The 25,331-nt window shown below is 49.4% G+C and overlaps 11 protein-coding genes across 11 annotated transcripts; 4 read left to right on the forward strand and 7 right to left on the reverse strand.

Moving 5' to 3' along the window:
* The first annotated feature begins 28 nt into the window (after positions 1–28).
* EI90DRAFT_3053890 (uncharacterized protein) lies at positions 29–1,829 on the forward strand. The gene is made up of 2 exons (XM_039060047.1): positions 29–1,283; positions 1,507–1,829. The coding sequence occupies exons 1-2, from the start codon at positions 516–518 to the stop codon at positions 1,606–1,608; spliced, it is 870 nt and encodes a 289-aa protein (XP_038916939.1). The 5' UTR covers positions 29–515; the 3' UTR covers positions 1,609–1,829.
* Positions 1,830–1,916: 87 nt separating this feature from the next.
* Positions 1,917–2,857, reverse strand: EI90DRAFT_3122394 (putative short chain type dehydrogenase; the record flags this gene model as incomplete). Its single annotated transcript, XM_039063503.1, has 3 exons — positions 1,917–2,294; positions 2,397–2,754; positions 2,811–2,857. The coding sequence occupies 3 exons, from the start codon at positions 2,855–2,857 to the stop codon at positions 1,917–1,919; spliced, it is 783 nt and encodes a 260-aa protein (XP_038916940.1).
* Positions 2,858–3,198: 341 nt separating this feature from the next.
* On the reverse strand, positions 3,199–5,462 carry EI90DRAFT_2994907 (serine palmitoyltransferase). Its single transcript, XM_039056179.1, has 6 exons — positions 5,074–5,462; positions 4,727–5,000; positions 4,327–4,673; positions 4,169–4,276; positions 4,019–4,114; positions 3,199–3,964 (listed from the first exon to the last, which is right to left on the reverse strand). Exons 1-6 carry the CDS (start codon positions 5,329–5,331, stop codon positions 3,410–3,412), a joined length of 1,638 nt encoding a protein of 545 aa, XP_038916941.1. The 5' UTR covers positions 5,332–5,462; the 3' UTR covers positions 3,199–3,409.
* Positions 5,463–7,365: 1,903 nt separating this feature from the next.
* On the reverse strand, positions 7,366–9,387 carry EI90DRAFT_2917954 (RabGAP/TBC; the record flags this gene model as incomplete). Its single annotated transcript, XM_039054629.1, has 11 exons — positions 7,366–7,468; positions 7,524–7,581; positions 7,634–7,698; positions 7,759–7,934; positions 7,980–8,211; positions 8,271–8,491; positions 8,546–8,609; positions 8,663–8,842; positions 8,894–8,990; positions 9,044–9,067; positions 9,120–9,387. 11 exons carry the CDS (start codon positions 9,385–9,387, stop codon positions 7,366–7,368), a joined length of 1,488 nt encoding a protein of 495 aa, XP_038916942.1.
* Positions 9,388–9,811: 424 nt separating this feature from the next.
* On the reverse strand, positions 9,812–13,616 carry EI90DRAFT_3145347 (transcription factor; the record flags this gene model as incomplete). The annotated part of the gene is made up of 23 exons (XM_039065277.1): positions 9,812–10,081; positions 10,132–10,204; positions 10,337–10,429; positions 10,521–10,540; positions 10,594–10,658; positions 10,711–10,812; positions 10,866–11,010; positions 11,061–11,087; positions 11,142–11,230; positions 11,254–11,439; positions 11,490–11,536; positions 11,592–11,686; positions 11,746–11,929; positions 11,984–12,102; positions 12,155–12,259; positions 12,313–12,457; positions 12,511–12,773; positions 12,825–12,976; positions 13,028–13,103; positions 13,188–13,222; positions 13,244–13,422; positions 13,477–13,553; positions 13,581–13,616. 23 exons carry the CDS (start codon positions 13,614–13,616, stop codon positions 9,812–9,814), a joined length of 2,583 nt encoding a protein of 860 aa, XP_038916943.1.
* A 409-nt stretch (positions 13,617–14,025) lies between these two features.
* On the forward strand, positions 14,026–16,034 carry EI90DRAFT_2971425 (phosphomevalonate kinase). Its single transcript, XM_039055723.1, has 7 exons — positions 14,026–14,290; positions 14,339–14,486; positions 14,538–14,897; positions 14,951–15,131; positions 15,179–15,318; positions 15,377–15,566; positions 15,623–16,034. Exons 1-7 carry the CDS (start codon positions 14,049–14,051, stop codon positions 15,838–15,840), a joined length of 1,479 nt encoding a protein of 492 aa, XP_038916944.1. The 5' UTR covers positions 14,026–14,048; the 3' UTR covers positions 15,841–16,034.
* On the reverse strand, positions 15,935–18,071 carry EI90DRAFT_3122398 (transmembrane amino acid transporter protein-domain-containing protein; the record flags this gene model as incomplete). The annotated part of the gene is made up of 9 exons (XM_039063504.1): positions 15,935–16,179; positions 16,234–16,324; positions 16,377–16,463; positions 16,512–16,704; positions 16,762–17,068; positions 17,198–17,407; positions 17,458–17,466; positions 17,519–17,770; positions 17,828–18,071. The coding sequence occupies 9 exons, from the start codon at positions 18,069–18,071 to the stop codon at positions 15,935–15,937; spliced, it is 1,638 nt and encodes a 545-aa protein (XP_038916945.1).
* A 93-nt stretch (positions 18,072–18,164) lies between these two features.
* On the forward strand, positions 18,165–19,741 carry EI90DRAFT_2917907 (uncharacterized protein; the record flags this gene model as incomplete). The annotated part of the gene is made up of 7 exons (XM_039054627.1): positions 18,165–18,259; positions 18,322–18,371; positions 18,428–18,549; positions 18,603–18,795; positions 18,845–18,924; positions 18,982–19,236; positions 19,304–19,741. 7 exons carry the CDS (start codon positions 18,165–18,167, stop codon positions 19,739–19,741), a joined length of 1,233 nt encoding a protein of 410 aa, XP_038916946.1.
* A 160-nt stretch (positions 19,742–19,901) lies between these two features.
* Positions 19,902–21,457, reverse strand: EI90DRAFT_3122400 (uncharacterized protein; the record flags this gene model as incomplete). The annotated part of the gene is made up of 5 exons (XM_039063505.1): positions 19,902–20,096; positions 20,150–20,663; positions 20,719–21,082; positions 21,145–21,229; positions 21,281–21,457. 5 exons carry the CDS (start codon positions 21,455–21,457, stop codon positions 19,902–19,904), a joined length of 1,335 nt encoding a protein of 444 aa, XP_038916947.1.
* A 225-nt stretch (positions 21,458–21,682) lies between these two features.
* EI90DRAFT_678288 (uncharacterized protein) lies at positions 21,683–22,536 on the reverse strand. The gene has a single exon (XM_039067951.1). The coding sequence runs from the start codon at positions 22,298–22,300 to the stop codon at positions 21,800–21,802; it is 501 nt and encodes a 166-aa protein (XP_038916948.1). The 5' UTR covers positions 22,301–22,536; the 3' UTR covers positions 21,683–21,799.
* Positions 22,537–24,300: 1,764 nt separating this feature from the next.
* EI90DRAFT_3053919 (uncharacterized protein) lies at positions 24,301–25,114 on the forward strand. The gene is made up of 6 exons (XM_039060048.1): positions 24,301–24,394; positions 24,450–24,495; positions 24,545–24,584; positions 24,657–24,708; positions 24,772–24,839; positions 24,891–25,114. Exons 1-6 carry the CDS (start codon positions 24,379–24,381, stop codon positions 24,942–24,944), a joined length of 276 nt encoding a protein of 91 aa, XP_038916949.1. The 5' UTR covers positions 24,301–24,378; the 3' UTR covers positions 24,945–25,114.
* The last annotated feature ends 217 nt before the right edge of the window (positions 25,115–25,331 follow it).

The following is a 25,331-nucleotide window of genomic DNA, read 5'->3' on the forward strand; positions in this document are numbered from 1 at the left end:
TTTTTAACATCGAAGGACATCTCAAAAATGGGTCTCGCCGATATGCCGATGGAAATCATCCTGCACATAATGAGCTTTGCGCGGTGGAACAAGCATCGCCCTGATTATCGGAGCATCAAGGTATGGGACGTAAACCGTTGCTCAAAAGGGGACTCGCTGAGTGCATTTCCCTAAAATCTCGCGATGTGGCCCCTTGCATGTTGGCGTATGTGCAATATAGTTGTGGTCGCTTACCTGCAAGTCTCTCTCGTCTTGTGCTCAAGTGATACTTTTCTCGCATGTGATCATTCGCCGTATCAAAACCATACGGGCGTTGAAGCGCGTGGTGACTGGGAATGGAAAGAGTGCTGGATACTTCAAGGACCGAGTCAGAGTGTTAGAAATCTATGCTAAAGACGAGTTGGGCGCGGATGCCATTCACTTACACGACATCGCTCAATTACTTCCATTGTGAGTGATTGGTGAATTCCCATCCTCACACTTCAAGCTGGCTTTAATCTAGTGCTCTTCCTTGGATGATTAGGCTAACCCACCTTCGGCATGTTGCCCTGGACCTTGATCGGTTCTACGCATTTTTGCCCGTCTCGCTGCCCCTGCTTCGGCATACCAGCGAGACCCTCACTTCTCTCACCGTGAAACCCTCTTGCGGCTGGACACTTCTGCAGATCCTCGAGCGTTTCCCATCCGTCCGACGCATTCATTATGTCGATCAATTCCCAAATAGCTCATCTCTTCTGAATTACCGTCCTCCCTGTCCAGTCGCTTTTGAGCAAATCATCTTCACCTCCGTTTCACGCCATGGATTCAGACCTCTTCATTGGCTCGTTTCCAATCCAGACCTGAAACTGGAGCTACTCGAAATTGGAAGCACCTTGCCCGATGGCGTGTTTTTTGATTTGATCATATCCAAAGTTGGTCCGCACCTCCGGCGACTGCACTTATACGAAATAAACGACTCTTGCATCATGTATCTAAACAAGTGCGAGGTTCTCGAAGAGCTCGTCGCAGGCTGTTCCACTCCCGAGTACGACTGGATTCCTCTCCTGCAAATCCTGCGATCGGTCCCCGTCCGACGGTTGAAGCTTGTCGGCCAGTCTATCTTCCCACTAGATGATTCTTTCCCAGGCATTTTTGAAATGCTCAAGAATCTCCCTTGTATTGATATGGTGACCTTTGCTGGTGACGACAACCTCTCATGTGCGTTTGAAACGCCGGAGATGGAGCGCCATTGGGTAAAAATGTGCCGAGCAGCTGGAATTGAACTGAATCTTTGGCACATCCGGGTGAGTCCGCTGAATTATCCTATCGATCCCCCGTGTGGCCGCGTGTCAATGGCCGTTATGATTGACGGCGAAGGTCACATCAAGTGTGGAATCGACATATATCCATTTTTGTATCGTGGTGCCTAGTCTTTCACATTCAATCACCGCCGCTTCCATTTATACCAATCGACGCTGTTAAAACTGTATGACATGACTAACCCTGTGATTCCCCCCCCCCCTGCAGGATTGTCACGAGAAGCAGTACTGCATGGAGAGTGAGGAAGTTGGTACATCATGGGGAATGATCCGCCCCAGCTTCGGCACACTCACTGCTCCCCAGTGGTAGGGGCATGCGTCCCGCACGGTAGGATATAAAACTAAACATTTCTGACTTCGTGTTGTGTCTAGATGCGGCGCACCATCGATCTTCCGAGATCTTTCATTACTCATCTTATCCTTGCATAAAGCTTTGTAACACCTTGTTTCTTCCACTTCACTTCATTCCACACGTGTATGTGTAATATTGTACACCCCTTCTCCCTCGTGTTGTTCTTTCGTATAATTTCCGAAACACTGTTCCTCACACTCATTTCCCCCATATTTAACACTACGCAAAGAGGAAGCTAATTCAAGTCCAAAATATCGATCTTTTTTTCAAACCGTCATTCCTCCATTCACTCGAATATTTTGACCATTCACCCAAGCACTCGCGTCACTAGCGATGAAGGTAACCACCTTTGCGATGTCTTCTGGCTCTCCTATCCTATTGGCGGGGGCCCAACTAGCGTTCAGCTTAACGATTTCCTCCGTTTTGCCAACAAAGTATGCCTCTGTGCCAACTGGTCCAGGTGAAACAACGTTCACAGTGACGTTTCGACGGCCGAGGTCTTTAGCCAGAACGCGATTCATTTGTTCGATGGCACCTTTCGTGGAAGCATAGAGGAGGTACGGCGGTGCAACTGACGTGACTGCAGTCACCGAAGTTGATATGAAAATGACACGTCCACCTTCTGGAATGTGAGGCGCAGCAGTCTAACAAAATGGGTGACTCAGTTTAGCACGAATCTGAGGGAGAATGAGTAGCGTATCACGGGGGGGGGGGGGGGGGGGGGAATGTGGAGATAAGAACTTTACCTGAACGAGGAAAAACGGTCCTTTGACGTTAAGATTATAGGCATCGTCAAAATCAGCTTCTGTAGTCGTCTCGATGGACTTATTCGGGAAAAGTCCAGCAGCATTCAGAACAAGAATATCGATCTTTCCGAATTTGGCGACACTCTGCTCGACGAGCGCTTTGATCTCGGTGAGTTTGCTCACGTTAGCTTTGAAGGCGATCGCCGATCGGCCCTCCCCGCCTGCCAAAGCCCCGATCTGATTGACGACCTCAGATGCAGGACCTTCGGAGCGAGAGTAGTTGATTATAACGGAGGCCCCCTCCGATGCCAGAGATAGAGCGATGGCTCTACCAATACCTAATCCAAGTGAAAAAACCCTGCAGTCAGGAATGTAGATACTGTAAGCTGATTGTGACATCCAGTCCGACCTGACGATCCACCAGTGACGAGTGCTACCTTCCCAGCAAGCTTTCCAGACATGTTGAAAGGCTACAGTAGGGATGCCGCAAAAGGACTCAAATGGCTGGGTTTCCTAAGAGATCATGGGCTATATATACACAGGCCCCTCTCCGGTGACAGGTACGTGTGTGGAGCATGATTCGTGTGCCGCTGAGTGCGGACCGATTGCGCGGTGCACCGTTTCTTTGGCTTAAGTATGGAAATCGAGGTTGCCGCGTCAACGCTTGCTGCATCCTTGCCCCTCATGATATCATCCGTCGGCGCACGCCGAGAAGTGCCCCTCCACCAACAGTCACAGCCAATTCAAAGAGGATCTCACTTCTGCCACCCAACGCAAACCCAGGAGCCGAAGACATACAGGAGATACCCAATAATTCAGTTATCAGTTTGAAGAACATGGATAAGACGGCAATCATCCAGGCAATTATTTAAGCTGTCCTTTCAATACTCGACCAAGTGGAGGAGATCGTGAAGCAAATCTAATGATGATTCATCGTAGGGTAGAATAAACACTGGCGGGCACAGAAAACGAATTACGAATGACGACGGTAAGAATGAAGCAAACCTCAGCCATCAACGTTTGCCTATTACTTTGGAAAGGGCGTTCTTCAGGACATTTGCGGCTTTCTCTGTGTCCTTCTTGCTCAACGCTGCAGTTGCACAGATTTTCAAACTGGGCCTGGGGTCAAGTGACTCTTGGCCTCTCAGCCGCTTCGCACGAGTGACCAGTACCCCTTGCGAGAGACACTCATCTACAACGTCTTGTAGGAGCTTCTCCTCCGTTGGGATGTCAAAGTAGTGCGGTTCACGAGGGGCGAGCGAGGCGGGATTTGACACGCGCTCCAGGGCTATTTTAGGTCCTGCAGCATCGGGTGACAATAGGGATCGATTGGAAGTTGAAGAGTCCAATGGCGATCGGATACAAATATGGATAATAGGACTATGAGGATGAGAAGGTATTGTGACGCACTCCAGCCTGTTGAGCACTGAGCGTATGGCGAGGATGTTCGTGTGCAGGGCTGTGAGGATGGAAGGCGTGGAGGTGAGGATATTGATCCCTTCGGATGCAGTAGTCGCAAGTAGTGGAGGCATTGAAGCAGAAAAGACGAATGCAGAGCCATTAATGCGCTATGGATCATGATCAGACAATGAACAAAATTGGAGCTGGAGAGACGCATTCACTTGGTGCTTTACAGCGACTTCTGAACCAGCACAGAAACCTCCAGTGCCGCATAAGGTATTTGAGAGGGAACCAACGATAAGGTCGATGTTGCCTGCCTGTGATTCATTAGGCACCGAGAGGAAAGGTCATGGGGAAGTGTAGAAGCTTACTGAAACGTTGTACAGTTCCGTCAAGCCACGACCAGTTCGTCCCATAGTCCCAAACGAGATGCTCTCGTCGAGGAGCAATCTGTACTTGAACTTCTCCTTCAATTCAACCTAGCATATCCCGTCAGTACAGTGGATCCAGAGGACTATCAGGGACTCACAAGTTTCGGTAAATCAGACATAGCGCCGTCATTCTCAAAGATCCCTTCAGTGATAATAAATCGTCTCGCGAGCGGCATCTTCTTTTTCTTCATCTCCTTCACCACGCTATTCATTACCTCCTCCAAACTGCTCATGTCATTGTGATCGTACCACCTGACCGTAGAGCGCGAGATTTGGATGCCCCTGTGAATGGCAAAATTGACACCACGGTCGGCGACAATAATGTCACCCCGTTTGCAAAAGGCCGGGATGACGGATGAGATGGTGGAGAAGCCTTGGGAATAAATGATTGCATCCTCGGTCCCGAGGAATTGAGCAATGTTGCGTTCGAGGTCAATGTGGACATCTAGTCTCCATTATTAGTCCTTGCACGCCGAGTGTTTGCAACAATCTACTCGCCAACGGTTCCATAGAATCCGGGGGGACCACATGCACCCAGGCCATGCTTCCGCAGAATTTTGACAGCATGTTGCTTGATAGCCTCATTCCCCGCTAGCCCGGCAAAATTATAACTTGACAAATTTGTAAGCGTCTTTCCCGTGCTCTGAAGCTTGGGCTTGGGTCCGGGATGACCAACGACGACCGGAATCGAATCAAGATCCATTTGTTCCTGCTCAGTGAGCGGTGAGACGAGAGGCTCCGGAGTCCATTCTTCCACGAGTTCATCAATTTCCTGCAATCATACGCAAATATAGTATTGAAATTCAGCTGCTTTGTTCCCTCGACACGCAACTCACTCAACAGACCTGTTCAGAGAATCGAATAAAATGTTTCCCGCCTCGGTCTGCGCGCGTACGAGATTGAACGAGAGTCCAGACAGCGAAGATAAAAAGGCAAAGTTCCAGTAAGGTGCGGAAGGGATCGTTCTGATGCGAGGATTTAACATATCGAACAAGAACACCTGAGCCTGGGACAGCATTAAAGCCCCGCTGAATGGAATCAAGCGAGACGGCAACGAAGTAGAATATCGGTTCCAAGGTCGGATTGATATGTTTGTCCGCCATCGTTGAAGGATTTCAGGTGGTTGCCTGACCGAAGTCCGGCTATTCCCGAATGAATGGCTCAGCTCAGACGCTTTAAAGTAGCGTTTCTGCCACTTCAGTGGGCGTATTGGGCCTTCCCTTTCCGGCGAAGGTCCGCCAACCCCATAAAGCGCTAGCGCAAGTCATTACCCCTGTTAGGAGGCCCCAGCAGTAGCATAAATGCCTCATCCGGCTGGTTGGGATTAAGGAAGAGGATTCTCGGACGATATCTGATATGGCTGTATGCGTCAGCGAAGACTTGAACCCCAATTCATCTTCGAGGTTGGTAGAGACTGGAACCACGCGTACGACTGTCCGTTGCATTGCGTCACGCTTACTGCTTAAACTCGACTCATCTCGCTCGCGTGGGTTTTGAACGCTCAGGCTCGGGTAGCGCACGAAGCGCAAGAGAGAATGCATATTCCTTCTTGGGATCGACGCTGATCTTGTCTCGACTCCTGGGGCTTGGAGAATAAATGGTCTGACCATTGGCAGCATTGAGATCGTAATTATCGTAAGCTTGAAAATGGTTGCTTTGTGGTTTTAAAGCTGGAGTGGGCTGCACAGACAATATCCCCCCTTTGATTGCCACTCCCGAGTTCGCTATAGAGCTCGAGGTCAGCTTTTCCATGAAGGCTTCCTAGGATCACGTTGGGGTCGTCAGAGTGTTCGGCGTGTATTGCATGTACGATTTCTCGCCCGTGAAACGTGGGCCAGGTGTTTTAGGTCTCATCAACTTGTAAAAGGCTGGGGTTCGTGTGATGCATGTCATATCCCGTTGACATTATGGCTAGTGGGAGGCTGAAATAACCTGCTGAAGGAACTGCCGCTCTCAACGTCAGCCTAGTCACTTTGTTTGTTCCTTGTGATGGCAGCTTGTGTCAGTGGGCCCAGGATGCTGGCTGGCGCGCGTCTCACATTATGGAGTCTCAGGAACTAGTTCTGGTGCACTTAGAAACAAAAGTCGTGTGCTACGATCAATATATTCCTCAACGAGCCGAGGGGTGGGGTTTCCACCCTCATGCACAATTTGCTTGCCCTAGCTGACTTGTCCTCCGAGTGTCCACAATCAGTCCTACACCCGTCGTGAGACCCGTATTACCCCAATGTTTGGATTTTGGAGGTATGGTGCGGGTATGCCAGACACCCCCAAGCCGGGCTTCACACCAGCACATCTCAGAGTGTTCTGGATTGTGCGGCTCGGACTGAATGATGCGAGTTGCAGGTCATACTCCTGATTCCGATTAGTGTAGACCAATTATCTGCATCAGTCAAGAGCGGGATGTGTATAAATTCCCCTGGGTCTGAGATTTTGACTTCTGCCTCCCATCACCGATGGTGTCTGTTCTCCAGGCTCGTAATCAAATCATTCACATCCAGTCCCAGCATTGTCAGGTACGCCTTGGATTCACCACTTACTTCTCTGCAGCCACTTTCGCCGCGCTTTGCAGAAGGGATTGTTTCCCAACATCAGTGCGAGGGAACCCATTGCGTGACTTGCTCATCAACAACAGTAAAGGCCGCCAGCGGGTTCTTGGGATCTACGAAGAACTGAATTAAAATGGACTGCGACTCACATTTCAAAGATTTGATAGCGCCGCTGAACTTCACGATGATCGGGTACCGTTCTTCGAGGCTCTGATCTGCATCCGAAGCTAATCGAGGAGTCCTGGACTTCCACAATTCCTTCCCTGTTAACTCTACCGCCATTGACCCACGCAAGCCTCCATGGTGTGAGCAGTTTCATCAGAGGCGAAGCCTTCGCCATTCCGGGTATATAGGATGTAGTGTCCTGTTGCAGCAGGGGCAGACGAATTTTTGTTACCGCAACTTGATATGAATCAAAACAGACGGTAGATGTTTAAGTAATGCTGGTTATTGTAGAATGAGTGGTATAGTCCGAGTGCGTATGGGGTAAAAGAGAGGGATAAACGTGACAACCATGAGTATTAGACATGAAAACTAATGGACGACGTGATACGCTAGGGGTCGCATGAAACTTCATCTATGGGAGATCTATTTTCTCGAGAACGAAGACCAGCTCGATAATCGAGACATAGCTGATATGCGGTTGGACGTGGAATTTGCGTCCTCATTTGCATGCATTTGCTCAGCATAGCTGGGGAACGAGCGAGTTGAATACAGTCGCAAGGAGTCGGTGGGGATCTACGTACAGCATTTTGTACTTGACGAGTTCAGCCTCTGTATCTTCCTTTTCAACTTTTGCCATAACTAACGAAAGCCTCTATCATGATTGCTCAAAATCGAGTAGAATGTCACTGACCTAGTTGTTTGACAATATCAACATGATCTTCGCTCATTTGCGCCAACGAGCTCTCCAGTGCTTTTCTGTCCATTCCAGCAAACAAATCAATCTCTCCGTCGTGATGAAGTCAGTCAGGCACCTACACCCGTTCAGTGAGAGATCTATTAGCAGCTCGTAGCGACTCTAGCTCCATCGTGTGGGCATTCTGCGCCCGCCGCAGCTCTTCCCATTCACTGGCAAACGTATCCAATAGGAAAGGCGTCACCTTGACCCGCATTGCGTCTTGGATGAATAAATCGGCTCTGTAATGGACGGGTGACTCTGTTGCCTGGACACATCCCAATTCGCCTCGGGGGGTTGGCACATCCTTCGATACACGTAATGTAGACCTCTGAGTTACGTGCAGAAGGACGCTCATTCTTACCAGGTACGCATCGAACAATGCATTCTTTAGAAAGTCCAATATACTATCAAATTTCAGTTGAAGTAGTTTCTCTTCATTGGACTGCAGTAGAACAATACTGAATCCAAAGATGGCCTCTATCCCAGTCGCAAACAAGTGGTCAAAAATCCGGAATACCACTTGAAGCGGAAATCTATTCATCTCTTCTGCTGAGTAAACTCCTTACGCAGAAATCGACGAGGGATTACATACCGGTAGCTGAACATTGTCAAGTACCACTGACTGCAATACATACTTGACTTGACGCCTTGCCGCAGGAAGTGAACGTAAAGAACAGGCACAAGTTCTTCGACAAGGCGGTCAAACTGGTATAACCGAAGCTGAAGGCCTGGCATTTCTGGCAGGTAAATACTCCTCAGATTGTATGATTGCATGAGCCGTACAAAGACGCAGAACGCTTCCTCATCAGGCATCTGAAAAGGCAATTAACGACATAAGTCCACTCTTATGTGGGGTGTGCAACGTACATTGAGTAGAAGAATGGCGACTATGAAGGCCAGCCCTTGGCAGTAGCCAACTTCTGGGTCATATCTACCAAGATGTATCGAGCAAATGATGGAAGATCTCAAGGGGGCCGTGCTTACAAGCTATATGCCTTTAAAACATTGAAAAGGTTCTCTTGGCCTATCCCTTTACCGTCCATAAAGAATGCATGGTGTGGAAAAGTGCGACCCAAGTCACGCATGATTGCTTTCTCGTGAGGGCTTGATTCCTTCAGGAAAGTGCTATAAAGCTGCTCTAATTCCGCATCCTTAGATGCTGACCTGGAAGGGGAATAAAAGGATGTTGCCCAAAAAAATTCAAGGAAGACTGACATGTTCTGCCACACCATCCCACGAATGGCGTTCGGTATCCCGGACTCAATAGCCTTGGCTAGCCTCGTGGGCTCGTTCCTCGCCATCGCTTCATAATCTGGGAAGTGATATGAGGCTAGTGTGCGCGACATTGAATTATGAATTACGGACCTGCCATCACTGCCCCCCAAAAATCTGGTCTCAAAGTGATCAGCAGACGGCGAGTAGACGGAAAGACAAAACAGACCCCAGTCAATTTCTGCTTCTGGATCATCTCGAGGCAGTTGCTGTTCTCGCTCCTGCAATTTTTGGAAGTCCTCCTTCAGACGAAGGTATCCGTCAATACTAGCTCGTTGGGCTCGCGTATCTAATCCGAGCCTCTCCTTTTGCTGGTCCAGCCGAGCAATAAGAAAAGGAACTGACGAGCGGCCTGGCTCTTCTCTGTTGGCCGGCAGCTGTGTTCGTGAAGGCTCCTCGTCAAGAATTGATGATCGAGGGCTCTTTTGGCCGATCATGGAACCATTACTCAGCCTCTTATTCAATTCAGAAGGCCCAGGATCATCAACGGGATCACCAGAATATACGGCACGGGGCGTGGTTGGTGTCTGAAGTGACACAGTGGAAAATCGGACGTCGTCGTCCAAAGCAAGCTCCTGGTACTCCTCACCGTTCACATCAGTGTGGGAGGATAAAACCGGCGTTGGAGGGGGGATAGACGACGACGCATGATCCTCTGTAGTGCCAGTAGCGGAGGGCAGATCGTTCAGAGACGATGATGCCCCGTGGCCGGAGTTTGAGTCCATCGGTTCTGCAGGATGTTCTGCCATAATTGTTTCACTAAGAGACCACGTGAACAACGTTTGAATTGAGCTAGTGCGTGTTTGCGCCGAACTCAATAAGCCATTTTATGTAAGTACAACGGAAGTGATTCTCCTAGTACTAGTCGTCTGGTGACACATCACCAAATTCATATATGCCAGCACGCTCCCGCTTCGCAACATCAGACGCCTCCCGCAATTTGGCCATAAGCGAGGTGTATAACGAGGCGTACTTGTTCCTCCGGTCGATGGTAGCAAGGCCATCCCGCACCAAGTCCACGTTAATGCTGGCATTAGGGTCTGCAGCTGCCGCGGGGTCATTGGGATCAATCAAGCGAAGGTATGGAATTCCGCCATCTTTGTAGTCAACATTGGCGATGAGCTTCCTCCCCTGAAATAACAGTTAATTCACTGTGGGACGGTGAGAAGTGAAACACGGACAGCGCATGAGGCCTGGAAGTTGTTAACCGCTTCCTCATGGTACTCGCTCTCTGGGCCAACTATTTTCACGAAGCTAAATGAAGGTAAGATCACGTCTCGAGCGTTCAATTTGTCAATCTGCACCTTAGTCGCGCCTCTTGAGCCTGGCCTGTCGCGACAAATTGATGAGCTAAGCACTCCAAAAAAGTTTCTGTCTGGCAAGGACTGACCAGGCAAAGACCGGAATTTATCGTCCAACGGTCGGATGCTGGGATACGCGTCAGCCTGAGCTCGCAAGTCATCAAGAAAGAGGGGCTGACTTTGCAAATGATACAGTTTCTTGATTCCCATAATCGCTAGAGAGTGAAGACTTCAGGATTTTTCCGCAGGTGATTACAAACCAAGCTCACATAAACGTTACTTCAGCTTCCTGGACAGCAAGGAACATCAGTATCAGACCTGAACATTATTCAGAAAACGCGCCTGAGTGGCTGGTGAAACGCGTCGAGTCCTCGCACGATACCAATTGCCGTCGCCGCTGAATCGCGCTACGTAGGAACTGAGTTAGGTCTTGTTCGGGATCGATGACTATGGGTGTACCCGAAATCAACTCATCACGACGAGGCGTAAAACCAGGTACCGAGGAGGCCGTGCGGTGATGAAGCGAGAACTCCTGCATGAGACGCTCTAATGATGCGATGTCTGATGGAGCATGGCCTCAGCATGTCTCCTGGGCGAAGTTTAAAGTGGCCTACCGTCGCTGTCGAGTCGTTGAATCGAGAAGGAGAAATCTGCTGAATGTCTGACATCCGATATCATGACGTCAAAGTACTTCAGTTCAGGAGCCACGTCCCCTTCTCTAGCGGGCCCTGACTCCTCGTCCTCGTAATTCAGCCATATCTTCATCATCCAGTTAGAAGCATGCCCAGGGTGCACTAGTGATGACTAACGTTCAACCGAGCAGCCTTAGCTTGTGCCTGGGACATGGACCATAATAAGAATTGCTCGGCAGGTAGCCAATGGCGCCTTACCTCTGCATCGAGCAATTGCCTGGACCACGATAGTGCATTAGCGGAATGAGCAAGCACATCAGCGAAACCGTTCTTGACAAGCTCGATCGCTGCATTGTCCTTATTAACAAACATCGTCCCAATGAAACCTCCCCCTTGTCAGCGGTGTCAAATTCGACCTCCACATCGCGCTGCATAAACTTTCGGATTGCAAAGTTCAAGGCTTCTTGGCCCCAGGGTTCGCCTTTCTCCAGTATTTTGTCCTTCTCGGGCCCTTTTTCGCCGAATGCAACCCTCGGTGGACGCGGCGTTCGAATTCCTGGGCATTTCGCTCAGTGGAATAACGACAAAGTAGACATTCTATCTCACCTGCCAATGCAAAGGTCAATGTCTGATTCTCTTTTGGAATTAACAGCCTAATGGCAGGTAAGATCATATGAACATCATCAACTATGTGTGAAGCCACTCAACTTGAAACGACTGCCGGCGTTCACATTTAACACCTGGGCGGACAAACGACCGGCCCGTTTAAATGAATATAAGAATTGCGTTGCCTTGGCGGCAGACTGTTTGGTGGCGCGAATCAATGGCAATGAAGTGCGAAATAACCCGGTATCAGACCAACCTCAGAAGCATTGCCTATCCGGGGCAACGTGATTGGTTTCGCAGAATGCATTCCTCGAGACTCGGCGATCGCCACCTGCTCAGCCGCCATGTATTTATCATAATCCGATGATCTGTTCTCGTCATCTCTCTTGTGTCGCAAGGCTGTCGCCAGCCCTGCTTTGATCAGTTCCTCCGCGATGTTGCTTCGAAGTGGGGCTGTTTAGCAGCCTGGTTGGAAGGCAGAGAGCCTAGCTTACGTAGTCGCACCCCCATAGTGAACAGTAGCACATTCTCGTTCCTCGTAGTCCCCTTCAGCAGGCCGAACGAAGTCCACCTTGACGCGCACATTTTCGCCTATGAGTCTCTTCCTTAGGAACTGTGGGCAAAACCATCAGGCAAGAGGGAATGAAGGGTCACAACAAGCATACTACCTCCTTCGCCTCTGAAGTATAAGCTGCGTTTTCGCCTTTCGGCGCCCTGAGGGAGCTCAGTTGTAAGCGATGCTCATTTGTCGTATCGTTCTCAACAACAGACTAGAAGCGGTCTGATCAGAGCAGCCTAAAGCAGGACGATGGTTCCGACTCACTATTTGATCACCGCTCCAGATACGGATCACCTCTGCATCAAATGCGGCTTTGCCCTTGAGCTGGAGTGACCCATTCGTTGCTCCCTGTGTGGACGGATTTTGTGGAAGTGAGGTGTAGATACCAGATCTCCTCTCTTTCGCAGCACTGTCAGTGGTCACAGTCAGAGTGGTTCATCAATGGCATCAAGGCCAACAAACCGCTCAGCCGCGCGAAGTTTCTCCATTCCACCAGTCGGGGAAAGCATCCCGGCATGCCAATCGACGATACGAGCCAAGCCCGCTGCGACCAAATGCTCAGCAATATTACCGGCAGGGTGCAGGACCAATCCAATTATTGAACTTGCAGGCGTAGGCGCGGCACTGGCTAACGTCTGGAATGGTATCCCGGTTGGACTAGGCAAAGCAAGAAGCTGGACTTGGACGATTCTCTGTCCTATCCTGGACTCCGTAAAGAATTTAGCCTGATATCCCATCAATTGATTGAGCACCCTGGTTCCTTAATACTTGCTCACTTCTTCGCCCCATGGTTCGGCTGGCTCTCCTTCTCTGCCACCAGCTCTTGGGCTACGAACGCCAGCCAATGTCAAATTGACAATCTGGTGAACATCAGGCAGCATAAGCCTGACTCGTACAGTGCTCCCATCACGAACAGACTCAACCAGCGCTGGAAGTGCGTAAGCAACCAATATCCTAAAACGCCAATGCGTAGACTCACCGTCAAGGGTTTTTCCTTTCCATTCACTGACGAATTGTTGAGTGTCTGCGGGCATTGTGTGATAAACCGTACGACGCTAATACAAAGTAGTCCTCAATAACTCCATCACTAGAATGACGCCTCCCAGCGGACCTGCCTTCTTCTCCGTGGTGTCCCATACACCTTTTCGGACGTATGAGTTCCACACGCCCTGAGCTGAGGACAACTGGCACCCACCTTTTCCGGCAGCCCGTGCTCTAGATTCCAGCTCCTTGAGGGCTTTATCAGCGTCCGATTCATCCCTTTTTCCCTCTTTAACCTTGGCCCATCCTTCAGCTAATATATGTTCAGCAAGATTTATGCCGTTGATCTGGGCGATTCCGATGTCACGAGGTGTATTGTCCGTGGTTGGAAGACTGAAAATAGGGGTAATTATGCCAACATACAGGAGGAAATGAAGGAAGACGAACGAAAAAGTTGACGTGAAGGTAACTTCTTTACCCAACACTAGGACACGAAGGAACTCGCGGGACTCGAACGCATAACCCTAGTCGGCGGATCGTAAACATGGAACCGTTCGTGCAAAAAGCTGCGATTCTTGCCTCGTCATCTCTTTGTGCATTCCCCAACCGTGGCGCAGATATTTCGGCAATGTGCAGAATACTGGATGCAAAAGTGGACCACAACGTTGAGTGCATGAGTTTTTACATCATTCCAAATATCCCAATGTCACGAACCGCTCCTTAGGGGGTTGTCCTTGGGGTCCTGGTCGCCCTCGGAGCACCAAGGTGTCCCCGGACTGGACAGCTATCAGGTAAACTGATCAATTCCATCCACTTGGGCAGTAAATGTCCCTCCTACACTTGACAATCTGAACAATAGGGCTAAATGATGCTATTATATGGGGAATCAGCAACAGTGCTCACCGCTCTCAAGGACATATTGTTAGCACGAGAATTAATGAAAATTTTTTGACACGTCCCAATCGAGAAACGCGGAAATGGTCAGCTGATCGTTACTTCCGTCGTTCAGCTGGGATTCAATGCCTGGTGTGATTTGTATCTCGGCGAGCGGAAAGGTTCTTCTGGCTGGGGGATATCTCGTTCTTGATCCTGAGTACTCCGGAACAGTAGTAGCAGCCTCTTCCAGGTTTTTTACTATACTCAGGCCTTCCAGCAGCCAATTGAGCGAGATCATTGTTCGATCTCCTCAATTTTACGACGCGCTTTGGAATTACAGCGTTTCGATAGAGTCTGGAGTTTCTTTGGAATCGAATCTGGCTAAGTAAGAGCGCCCGATTCCCTGTTGGGTGCTGCATTTACCATCAAGTAGTTCGAACAAGTTTGTCGAAGCAGCCATCCGAGAAACGTTATCTCTGGGCCTGGCACATTATGGATCGGAAAGGATTCAGGAATGGCTACGCATCGGACTGGAAATAGTAATTGCTGGAGATAATGACTTCTATTCGCAGAGGAACCGAGTGAGATGATACACAGAACGAGGCGAAAGCATCATTAACACCCTCAAATAGTTGGCGTCGTTAGGTCTTTCCCCCACTCTCGAGAACTCGCAAAGTCTGGAAAGATTTGCAGACACCGGCACGACGTTAAAGAACGCTCACAAGACTGGTCTTGGGTCATCAGCAGCATTGATTACTTCACTGGTTGCCTCTTTGCTTGTTTACCTCCGATTGGCCGGACCGGAAGCACCGTCCGGTTCCCGTTTCAGTGAGAAGGCGTTGGCACTCATACACAACACCTCACAGTATGTACATTGCCTGGCTCAAGGTAAGGTTGGTAGCGGCTTCGACGTCGCTTCCGCCGTATATGGAAGCCACCTATACACACGTTTCGATCCGAGTGTGATCAAACCGTTGATGGCATCCACACGTGTCCGTGAATCAGTTCCCAACCGATCATTGCACATACCGATCTACTCTATTAGCCCCCTCCTGCCGAGTTGCTGAACGTGTTATCACCTAGCAATATTCAGTGGAACCAGAGAGTTAGACCATTCCATTTACCCCCCCGCACAAGGCTTATGCTTGCGGACGTCAGTGCTGGTAGCGACACTCCATCCCTTGTAAACCGGGTGTTAAAATGGAGGGCCGAGAACGCGGCTCAAGGTGCATCAGCAGATTCCGCTCTTTCCAGTGGCTCACCATTGCAACAGCAAAACAACTGTGGGATACAATCGCGTCTTTGAACGAGCGTTTCACCGAGGCCCTTCATCAGCTCGCAAAGCTCAGCCAGGAAGAGCCTTTAAAGTACGGCATGTTAATGAGGGACACAGCAGAAAGCTCCATATCGACAGTAAGATGATCCCCCCGCGTCGTACCTACAGTCCTGACTCATGCAATCCGCGGGACAGTGGGGTACATCAGGAATGTCCAAGGAAAAACAGCAGATAGTCGAGGTCAAGGCTAGTGCTGAGGAGATTAGAAGAAAGATGAAACTGATGGGGGAACTCTCCGACGTGCCAATCGAGCCTGCCGAGCAAACACGTTTACTTGACGCATGCATGTCAAAGCCTGGAGTGATCGCAGGGGGTGTACCTGGAGGTATGATATTAAATGTGTACAATGATGGTTAGCTAATAAGTCCGTCTTATGAATAGCTGGTGGGTACGATGCAGTATGGCTGTTGTTGGCAGAGCCTGAGGATATGGCACTCGCCAAGCGGATCACGGATGAAGTACAGAAATTATGGCTGTCTTGGACCGAGATGGCTGTCACGCCACTGCCTGCAACCGAAAGTAGAGTGTCGGGGCTTAAAATTGAAGTCATGTCAGAAGTGGCTGGGATCCAAAATCTACTGGAGAAATGTCAATATTGAATAAGATGAAATCTGAAATACGAAATGGGTGCATGCATCAATCGTATGGTGATTAGATTTTGGTTGCTGACCTCGATTTGAGACATTAAAACTTCTATGAGCAAACTTTTAATGTTGTGTCGTGTAACGCAGCTTTTCGAATGCCTAAAATAACAGACAGCACGAGGACAGATAGCCCGAAGAACGTGCAAGCGACTGCACATATTTTGGTTGTACCCCATGGGGACTCTCTAGTCAGCTTCAGGTAGCAGATCGCCGGGAATATGAAAGCAAAAGCGGTTGCTGAAATCCCTCCTGTTATTTCGAGCATGACACCAAGGTCACACGTCATCATCGACACTGTAGGATAGATAAGTTGTAAATGATTTGGGACAGCTAGTCGCCAAAACTCACGGATCATGGCACTGAACAATATGACAGTTGTCAAAATTATGTGTCGGTGGCGGTCGAATTCCTCATGCTCGAAGAAATATTGTTCGATGACCTGTGACCAAATCATCAGTTGAAGTGTTTCTACACCAAGTTTAATGGCAGACCTCGCGACAGACAAACAGTTCCAAGGGGAGCGTCGTGAACATATTAAGGCCGAAGCAAAATCTGGCTACATTAATCAACGTGTCGTCCTGAAATGGATCAGGCTCATTCTATGAATGCCTTTAAATCCGACTCACGGGTGAGAAATTATTGAGGATATTTCCTCGTGTCTTGTCTGTAAAGACCAAATAGCCAGAAAGTCCAAGCAACATGCAAAAGAGGAGAGATACGAATGTCGAAATGTGCGTGACTGCGGAGAAGCGGTCAAGTGTTGGGGTTTGGAGGCTCCCATATATTAATAGCGAGTTATGATGGCAGACGAACGCAAAACTAGCAGGTGTCAAGCATGAATCGATCCTCATTCGCATGGAAAATAAGGGAAGGTACCTGATGACCCCGATCGCTTGAAATATCTCGGAACCAAAGAAGGTAAATCGCTTTGAAGGATCTCCTTTCAGATCGCTGGTGACATATTCGCCTTCTGTCACCACTGACACTACGATAATGAGCATGCCGACCAGTGCCAGACCACTGGCACGAGCCAACTTCGATATGTCACGATGCAGAGACAATGGATACGAGACAGTAATAGTGCACAGTGCGATGATAAAGTTTCGGTTCGCGAAGACGAACAAAACGGGCGTTGAAATCAGCTTGGGAAACAGCGCCCTTATAACATGGGGTATTGTGTCTCCTGAGGGCATGTTAATGTGCGTGTGAACAGGATAAAGCGCAGAATACTACCTATGATAATTCCAAATGCGCACATCCCTATGGAAAATTCTGCCTTAGATATGGAGGTGAAATGAGCATAGACACCTACCACCAAAGGCAAAGGCAAACTGAAAGAAAGATACGGCGGCTCTACCTGAAGGTCCAAAGCAGTGATCCATGATGCTAATATATGAATTACGACCGCTGAGTTTCGCATTGACGATGATCAAGCGAATCGTCCAATCAGTGAGAAGGCAGAGAAAAACCAATAGGAGAATCCCAGAGAAGAACCCTGCCTCCTTGATTGCATAAGGCAGACCTTCAGACTCGGTCAGAAATCATACAGTTTGGTAACAAGTCAGGCCGCACCAATGATCCCTGGGCATTGTATAAGTGTCAGCTTTCGCGAGTTCATTCATTAACAGCACACCTGCGCCCAAAATAGCGTTTGCCATATTAGCAATAGATTCAAGCATTCCTCCGGTTTTTCCGATTTTTATTTGTGTATTTTCAGCCTCCTCGCACTGGTTTGCTTGGCCGTTGAAGGTGTGAAGCGGGATCTCGGTGCTGAGTCTCGCCGAAGACTGAACAAGCCCCATCAAAAGTGGCATATCCTGATTTCTAACAGGGTCAGGGACAACCATGCGTGGGTCTTCTATCTCGTCTGTATCCAGGTCAAACTCTGTCGCGCATGAATTGTTGGTTTATCGAACAAACAGAGTTCCAGCGCTTCGCATACCAGCCTCGCGACTTTGCACAGTCGACCTTAATGTTGGAGGAATCATGTATTCATATGGCGTCAATTCATCAGAACGAGATGTCGCTCGAGAGGGATGATTGATGAGGTGGGACTGAGCGAGAGGTGTATCATCGTCATCATCATCACCAACAGAGAAGAGGGTGCGGTCATCGTGTAATGATGACTCGTCCTGGTCTAGTAGCGGGACACTGTCCTCGTCCGCACGCTTTCTCGAGGAGAGCATTGAACCTAGGTGTTGGCGCTCAATTAATTGTTGGGTGCATCCCGTGATGGGAACGAAATTTGAACGGCAAGCGCTCACGAGTCATCTACCTCTATGTCGCGCCTGCTCAGCACTAAAGTCCCGTCGGTGCGGATACGGAAGTTACAGCGCGACCACGTTGACTTTGTTCTCGAGAATGTGGACTTGGCGTGAGTATCGAAATTTCGGTGTCGATCTGAGTTCAGTCCAATACGCAGTGTTCATAACTCAGGTTCGCGAATTCTCTCCGGCGTGCAATGATAGCGGATATAGCCACAGTTGGTAGGATTCCAGCAAACTCTGCATTGAATCTCCACCCCTCACTGGTTCTGGTGCAGCAATCGACATGGTCGAAATAGAAACCAACACGACGGTGCTTGCTGATGAATTTATTGCTCATCGACTAGGTCAGGTGCCACTCATCAGTGCAAATTGCGACGAAGCTATGAAATTCTCTCGAGTGGGATCTCCCTTCATTCCAAGTTGCGCTGCTGTTAACACCCCCCAATCCAGGACTGCGATTGTCTTTCATCTTGTGACTTGTGTTCGATTGAGTTGCGGCTAAACGTGATGTGTACGGGGGACGAGACGGTGCATGTTACAACGGACGACTTAGCCGTAGTTCTCCCTCAACAATCGAGGATAGTTGATGCACCAGAAGAATTTTCAAGACGACCCCCAAACTTTGGGCATCCATACAATAAAAGTAAGCTTTGAATTAATCCAGGAGGACTGTACGATAAATGCTGTAACAGAATCAGAGGGCTTACAGCCAATCCTTCTGGCGAAGATCCGCAAAGGCCAAGAGCTTAAGCTCCGATGCATTGCGAAAAAAGTCTGTAAATTTTACGCATATTCTTCTCCATGATCCTCAGGATTGTTCCATGTCCAGGGACTGGCCAAAGAACACGCGAAATGGTCCCCATGTGCTGCAGTGGCCTTCGAGTACGATCCCCATAATAAACTACGACATACAACTCATTGGTATGAAACAGACGAGAAGGCTGAATGGCCTTTGAGTCATAATGCAAGGGAAGAGTTGGCGCCCGCAGATGACGAACCTTTTGATTACACCGCTCAGCCAGAACGTTTTTATATGGATGCCGAGACTGTTGGTAGCTTGAGCCCAAAAGAAGTCGTGCAACGAGTACGTCATATGTGCGTCCTCATCAGAAGAAGTTTTTACTTATCGCAAATTGCTCATGCTCTGACAGGGCTTGGCTGAGTTGCAAAAGAATTTGGGCAGTCTTGTGCATGCTCTAACAACGTCAAACGCGACAGATGATGTAAATCAGAATGGTGTGATAGAGAATCCAACTGCTCAATCAAACGGCTTCCCCCCGACGTCAACTTATGGTGGCCCGAGTGCTGCCGCCAATCCATGGAGCGGATCCCCTCAAGCGAATTCGATATGGGGTGGCATGGGAGGTGGTGCCAGCCCCACTTGGGCGAGTGGGACAGGTACGGGCGTCGGACCTAGCTCCAGTCCGGTGTGGTCAGGTGCAACAAACGCAGGCATTGGATCTAGCCCCACTTGGGGAGGGGCTACCAGCACTGGGGTCGGAGGCAGTAGCACCAGTCCAGCTTGGAGGGGACCTACTGATGCAGAAAGCACAACCTGGGGCAATGAAAGTCCCGCTTGGGGAACTTAAAAATGGGATGTGACGCAGACCAGTTATAGCTAAAAGACAGCTAGGTTGTATTGGACAGAGTCCCTCATAATCTATACTGTACAGCCTATCTAAATCAGAGAAGTTGATCCAACTCACCAAACAGCGATAGGACGCCTTCAGAGAGGTAAGGGATTGAAGGCTAGAAATATGCGCCGGCACCCTCATAATTAGCGTTCGTCGCAATCCCCTTTCCTTTTTCATCCTCGCGGTCTCCAGGAAGCCCAGCTGTCTGGGGGGCTAAAGGTGTAGGAGTGAAAGGTTTTGGTTCTACTACCGCTGATCCAGACATAAACTGGCTCAGTTCTGCTCTTGAGGGTACTTTTTGAAAATGAATCTTCCAATGTTGGTAAGTGAAAACTCACACATATCCTGCGAGCCATGACTCACGGTATTGTTCTCCTGCTTGTATGTATCAAGAAAAAGCGCGACGATGGCCAACTCGTCCGCAATTCTCTCCTTACGATTAGCTCTGTCTTTATCTTGCGGAGCTATGGTTGGTATCTTCCGGGAGTGATCCTTTGCCTCGTCAAGCTCTTCAATTGCCCAAGATAAGTATGCGATGGCTTCTCCTGGCTTTCCGCTTTCTCCTCGATCCACTCCTGACCATTTATGGACTAATGCTTTCGCGAACGAACTTTCATTCTTGACATACATCCGGAGGTCCGCAGAGACTTCTGCTTCCCCATTTCCTACCCTGCCGGACAACTTGCTGCCAGAACCGGGGTTCAGCATACCAGTGGCTGATTGATACCACGAAGAGACCTCCACGAGCAGCTTGGCGAGCAGACTGGGCTTAGGGTGAGAACTAGGAAGGGGAGGGCCGGGAGAAAACGCCGCATCCGCCGCAGACTTTGACAGCAGCTTCCGCACGGCAAGCATTTGAGCGTCGGCCAGGACAAGCCTGGTTGGTATATATCCATCAACTTCGAATCATTAAAAGTGACAAGTATACCCACTTCGACAGCGCCTGAATAACGGACTTATTAAGATCTGCCACACTAGGGTTCGATTTTCCTCTATCTGATTCCTTGCTAAGTGCCACTAGTACTGTGTCGGCTATGTGACTGAAGACCCCACTACTCCTGGTCAGAAGGGAAACCGCCAAGTTCAGGCGCTTTCCCTTGGCCTCAAGCTCATCTGCTGGCGAATGTCGCTCCCGTTCGTAGGCCCCAAGTGACTTCACTTCATTCGCGGCAGTGTTACTCAGGGAAAATGCGTACGTGAGCAGGACGAAGGCGAGTTCCGATTGAAACCCATAAAAGTTGTGTCGAGGGGAATTGTTGAATACGTTTGACGAAAGCGTTGACCTCCAGCTGAAGGCTACTCAAAAATGAAAAAGGCATTATTCTAGACAGAAAACTAGTAGCTTAATCGTGGCGCACCGGGAGCCGGGTTGCGAAGGACAAGATCACCAGACTCTATGCAAGCAATGACAGCATAAAGATGGGGGAGATAATCATCCAGAACCTTCCTCATGATTGGTCACTACGACACTGACTGCGATTGGAGGACTGATACCTTCAGCACTTTGAGGAAGTCCCGATCTCCGGATCGTTTGCTTTCCTTGAGGATCGCTCTGACACTAGCGCGTGCACTTGATGCTCCATCTAAACGTGCGCCGTACGCACTACTTGGGTCGATGATGATGTCCTGAAAGGACACGGAGCCGGTAGTCGGAAGTTCGAAGACGAGCATTAATATTGGTTGTCTGTCCCTCACGTGTAAAACATAAGCGCGAGACCACTGCCAAATACATTGCATGGACAAATTCTGGCAATCACCACAACATTCAACGTTCTGCATTGCATTACATATCTGATAAAAGATTAGAAGGCTTTGGTATCGAAGGGAGGATAGAGGGGTGGAAACAGGGACCACAACGTGTTTTTCAGCATGCCTTTCAAAGAGAATCCTCGCGATCCTACACTAGTCTATCTTATCTACTCGAACTTCCCAGATCACACATAACACACACAAGTTGCAATTGCCCACGCAGCATCGCAGCATCATGCAGGCGTTCCCCACGTTGCAGTAGGTTCAAGGTTTCACATCGAAAGGCTCCAGCGCCTCGACGACCTGCTCGCTATTTTTCGCATGGCCTTGTGCCTCCGGATGCGAGTTGCTAATAGGGGACGCTTGACGCGTTAAGGTCACAAATGCGTGCGTCACGTTCGAGTAATGCAATTGGAGGGGCAGATCTGCCATGCAAAACGCTAGTCGAAAATGAGTATTTGATCCGCTTGCGACACCAATGTAGGTCCAAATACCATATGCATGCCGTTTGCATCCATACCCACTGGCGAGGTAAATATTGTCACTATGGGAACGCATGCGAATTTGGGGTTGGTCGATTATTCGCAGTGTTTCGTGGTGGGGTGGTGCGAGTAAGAAATGTCTTGCTAATGGCCATCCCCGAGGGCTAGGCGGTCTCTGAAAGATGAGACGCAGCAGAGCCAGAAAAGCGTTCCGCATGGGGACAGAGAATGTCTTAGTACCGCAGGCATTGCTGACGGGTACCGCTCGAAAATTGGTGAACATTTCTGAAACCACGAGTGCGAGTCTGTTGAATTACTAGGCCTCAAGTGCAGCTACTCCAGGCAGTCCGTTGCCATCGCTGAAATCTGCGTGTCCGAGGCTGCCAGGATCATGCAGCAGGAGTGATTGCCACTCACTCGCTGGACTCTCCCGGTCTTCCGAGGGAAAAAAATCCCTCAAAAATCTTATGATAAGCTACGCTCCAAAGTATTGTCGGGTCGTTAAGTGGAGTCCCGAGTGTGGACTGATACGGCCTTGTTTCATGCCCCCATGTCCAGATGCTCCGACTGTGACTGAATTGCCGATCGGGGAAGACCCCTTGTCAGCTTCGACGACAGACATCCCACAAACTAGGGGGTGTAGACACAATGCAACACCAATGAGTCTCAACAACGCCAAGGTGCACGCGAATATCTCGCCTCCCAAGAAACAGCCTATCATAACTCCGGATGCGGGCCGTGTGCTCACAGCTTGTTAAAATTGAGCTTTAATAAATGAATGCAGTGTCTCTCCGCACCGAATTTGGAGAGCGTGTGGAGAGCTGTAAATGGTGACCAACATTTTGGAATGAGCTGGAACTAATCCAATCATGGCATGCGGAACTGTCGTGTAAGAGTCAAAACTAACAGATGAGACTTGTGAGACTTGGAACATGGAACCTGAAACCTTCCCAGTCACCAGCAGTCGCCAATCCAAGGGTCTGAGCATCCGGTGAAAATGAGCATCCTCGCTAACGTGCTTCACTGCCAGATGTCCGCAACTCATCATGATTTTCCCATGATCCTCCCCTTTCACTCCGTAGAGAAACGAGACCCAGAATCAAAGTGTTTTGAAGAGCAAACACCGCTTCGCATTTGTGATGGAATAGGGACACATAGGAACTTTCGTGGCACCCACCAGAGAGTCAAAGACCCTATGACTCTATCCTCAGTGCAAAGACGTTAGTTCTTTGGGTGCTGCAGACCATTTCCGTTCATCACCGACGTGGGAAATTTGATTACGTGATGCGAAGGCCAAATCCTTCGATCTCTCGACTTCAGAGTTCTACCTCGTGGCCCTTTCAAAATGTCATCTAAATCCGTCCACACGGAACACGATAAATCGTTGCGCCTGCTCCAAGGGCACGTTTAGCAGATCATTTGCATTCAAAGAAAACATTGTTGCGCGCGCAACCCATCACTTATGGGTGGGATCGCTCGGTTCCCTTTTGTTGACACCAGCTAAGGACTCTGTAAAAAACGCCCTTCTCGTGCGATGGTCTTATCAATGCATCCACACGTCTGCTCTCCTACTCTGAACCAATGCGTCCTAGCTACTGCCGTCGGATAATCGCCAGTGATCTTCAATGCGGCACGATCTACCGTGTCACTTTCGTACTTGTTACACGTCGCCACTGGGCAGGCTGAAGTACGCGAGGTTTAGGCGTGTACTGTTCGTTTGTCATTGGATGGGTAGTGCTTCTGATACATCAAAACATACCAAAGCAGCGCGATACCTGGCAGCCTCATCCACCCAGCTTGGAGCGTCCAATGCCAACAGTAGTATCCCACTTGATGCTGATCTATTCACTCCTTCTGTTTGGCTACTACCCGGTCCTTTGCTAGCAACTATATTCCACCTGGGATAAGCCGCGACTCGATATCTCCTTACTCCGGAACTGTACCGGCAATATGACTTGTCACTGGACACCCAACACCTCCAACGCGGGACCCTATCATGTAAAGCGTTGGCTAATCCCCCTATATTCTTCTTGAGTGCTGGGATACGGCTTGCTGGACAGAGAAGGCTGGACAAGCTCATATGAGCTTGTGAAACATAAATGAGGGATCACCTTCTTTCCTTTGTATTGCACATTTTAATTGCCTAAAGCAGCCACCGACGCGTCTGATGAGGCGGTGTTACGTCGTAATGAAAGCAGAGCGTATTGTAGAGGTGCTGCGTGGGGTTTCTGCGCGTTTTAGCCATTTTTCTCATCCTATCATAAATCGCAGGCATATAAAGGTCGTAGGTTCCATACCCCGCAACCCCAAACTACTTTTTCCTGTAATTTTATTCTCTCTGTTCTTTCTCGACATATTGTGATGCCGACCCAACGACGTGTGTCCCAACCTCCGTCTTCAGAGCGATGCTGCAACTTACACTGCGTTTGAAGGCTCCCAGTGTGCCTCTGGAGGACACTCCCGCCAGCTTAATAATTTGTCAGTGTTGCTAGCTAGCCCGGAGACCCGCTTCCTCACTTCCATATAGTCTCCAATCCTGCCGCGGCAGCCACTCTTTGACTTGGGAGGTATGCCATCCAGCCGCATACTCCAATCATATTTCCCCTTTCTGAAACCTACAAATGTCTTCGCCCTCGCAGGAAAAAACTGTCGGTCCACTTCACCGAATTACCTGGTCGGTCGTCTGCAAGAGTAAGCGTTCTGTGTTTTACAACTAATGGACCCATTTCCAACGAGCCCTATTCTCTCCCTAAGTCGATGGGCATCCTGTGGGTGAGGCCCAGGACTTGAAGAAGAACATCGCACGCGACCAAGCTGCCAGGGTAAAGTCGACGGTTCTGGTCATGGGAAGCATATGCTGACTACACCCCCAGGATGCGTTGATTGCTCTCGGAGTCATATATCCAGACGCTGAGGCCGGAAATTAAGTATAATATTGTGGGCGAACTCGGTTGCCTCATGGACTTCGCCGAGGGGGCATATGTGGCGGCTGGCTGCCATTGGCACCTACACTATGTCAGTGTCCTGGTACTGTAGTTAGATACTACTGTCTATGCCATCGCTCATTTCTGCCATGATGTTGGCATTCGTAATCCAGTGGCGGTGAGGTGCACTGTTGCAATGACGGACACAGCATTACTCGCCAAGCCCACAGACTTGCAGCTACTGCATAGATGAAGGGAATGCCTCGTTGCCGAGACGGGGAGTGATCAGAGAAGATATCAGACATTAGTGGCTGAGAATTGGAAACCGCAGTTCTAAGAACCTTGAAGCCCCGAGGGTTTAGTCAGTAGCCTCCATAGTTGAGGCTTGAC

Source organism: Cantharellus anzutake, assembly GCF_015039405.1.
Source record: "Cantharellus anzutake strain C23 chromosome Unknown EI90scaffold_19, whole genome shotgun sequence".
Taxonomy (NCBI): domain Eukaryota; kingdom Fungi; phylum Basidiomycota; class Agaricomycetes; order Cantharellales; family Hydnaceae; genus Cantharellus; species Cantharellus anzutake.

Bases quoted from the DNA above. Each gene is read 5' to 3' on its own strand.
- EI90DRAFT_3053890 (XM_039060047.1), top strand. From the start codon at position 516: ATGATTAGGCTAACCCACCTTCGGCATGTTGCCCTGGACCTTGATCGG. The intron at 1,284-1,506 runs GTGAGTCCGCTG...CCCCCCCTGCAG, and splicing joins TGAATCTTTGGCACATCCGG to GATTGTCACGAGAAGCAGTA.
- EI90DRAFT_2994907 (XM_039056179.1), bottom strand. From the start codon at position 5,331: ATGGCGGACAAACATATCAATCCGACCTTGGAACCGATATTCTACTTC. The intron at 4,277-4,326 runs GTGAGTCCCTGA...GGGATATGCTAG, and splicing joins TGTCTGATTTACCGAAACTT to GTTGAATTGAAGGAGAAGTT. The intron at 3,965-4,018 runs GTGAATGCGTCT...CATGATCCATAG, and splicing joins AAGTCGCTGTAAAGCACCAA to CGCATTAATGGCTCTGCATT.
- EI90DRAFT_2971425 (XM_039055723.1), top strand. From the start codon at position 14,049: ATGCCTGGTGTGATTTGTATCTCGGCGAGCGGAAAGGTTCTTCTGGCT. The intron at 15,319-15,376 runs GTAAGATGATCC...TCCGCGGGACAG, and splicing joins CAGAAAGCTCCATATCGACA to TGGGGTACATCAGGAATGTC. The intron at 15,567-15,622 runs GTATGATATTAA...TCTTATGAATAG, and splicing joins CGCAGGGGGTGTACCTGGAG to CTGGTGGGTACGATGCAGTA.
- EI90DRAFT_678288 (XM_039067951.1), bottom strand. From the start codon at position 22,300: ATGTTCACCAATTTTCGAGCGGTACCCGTCAGCAATGCCTGCGGTACT.
- EI90DRAFT_3053919 (XM_039060048.1), top strand. The intron at 24,709-24,771 runs GTAAGCGTTCTG...TCTCTCCCTAAG, and splicing joins CTGGTCGGTCGTCTGCAAGA to TCGATGGGCATCCTGTGGGT. The intron at 24,840-24,890 runs GTAAAGTCGACG...CTACACCCCCAG, and splicing joins CACGCGACCAAGCTGCCAGG to GATGCGTTGATTGCTCTCGG.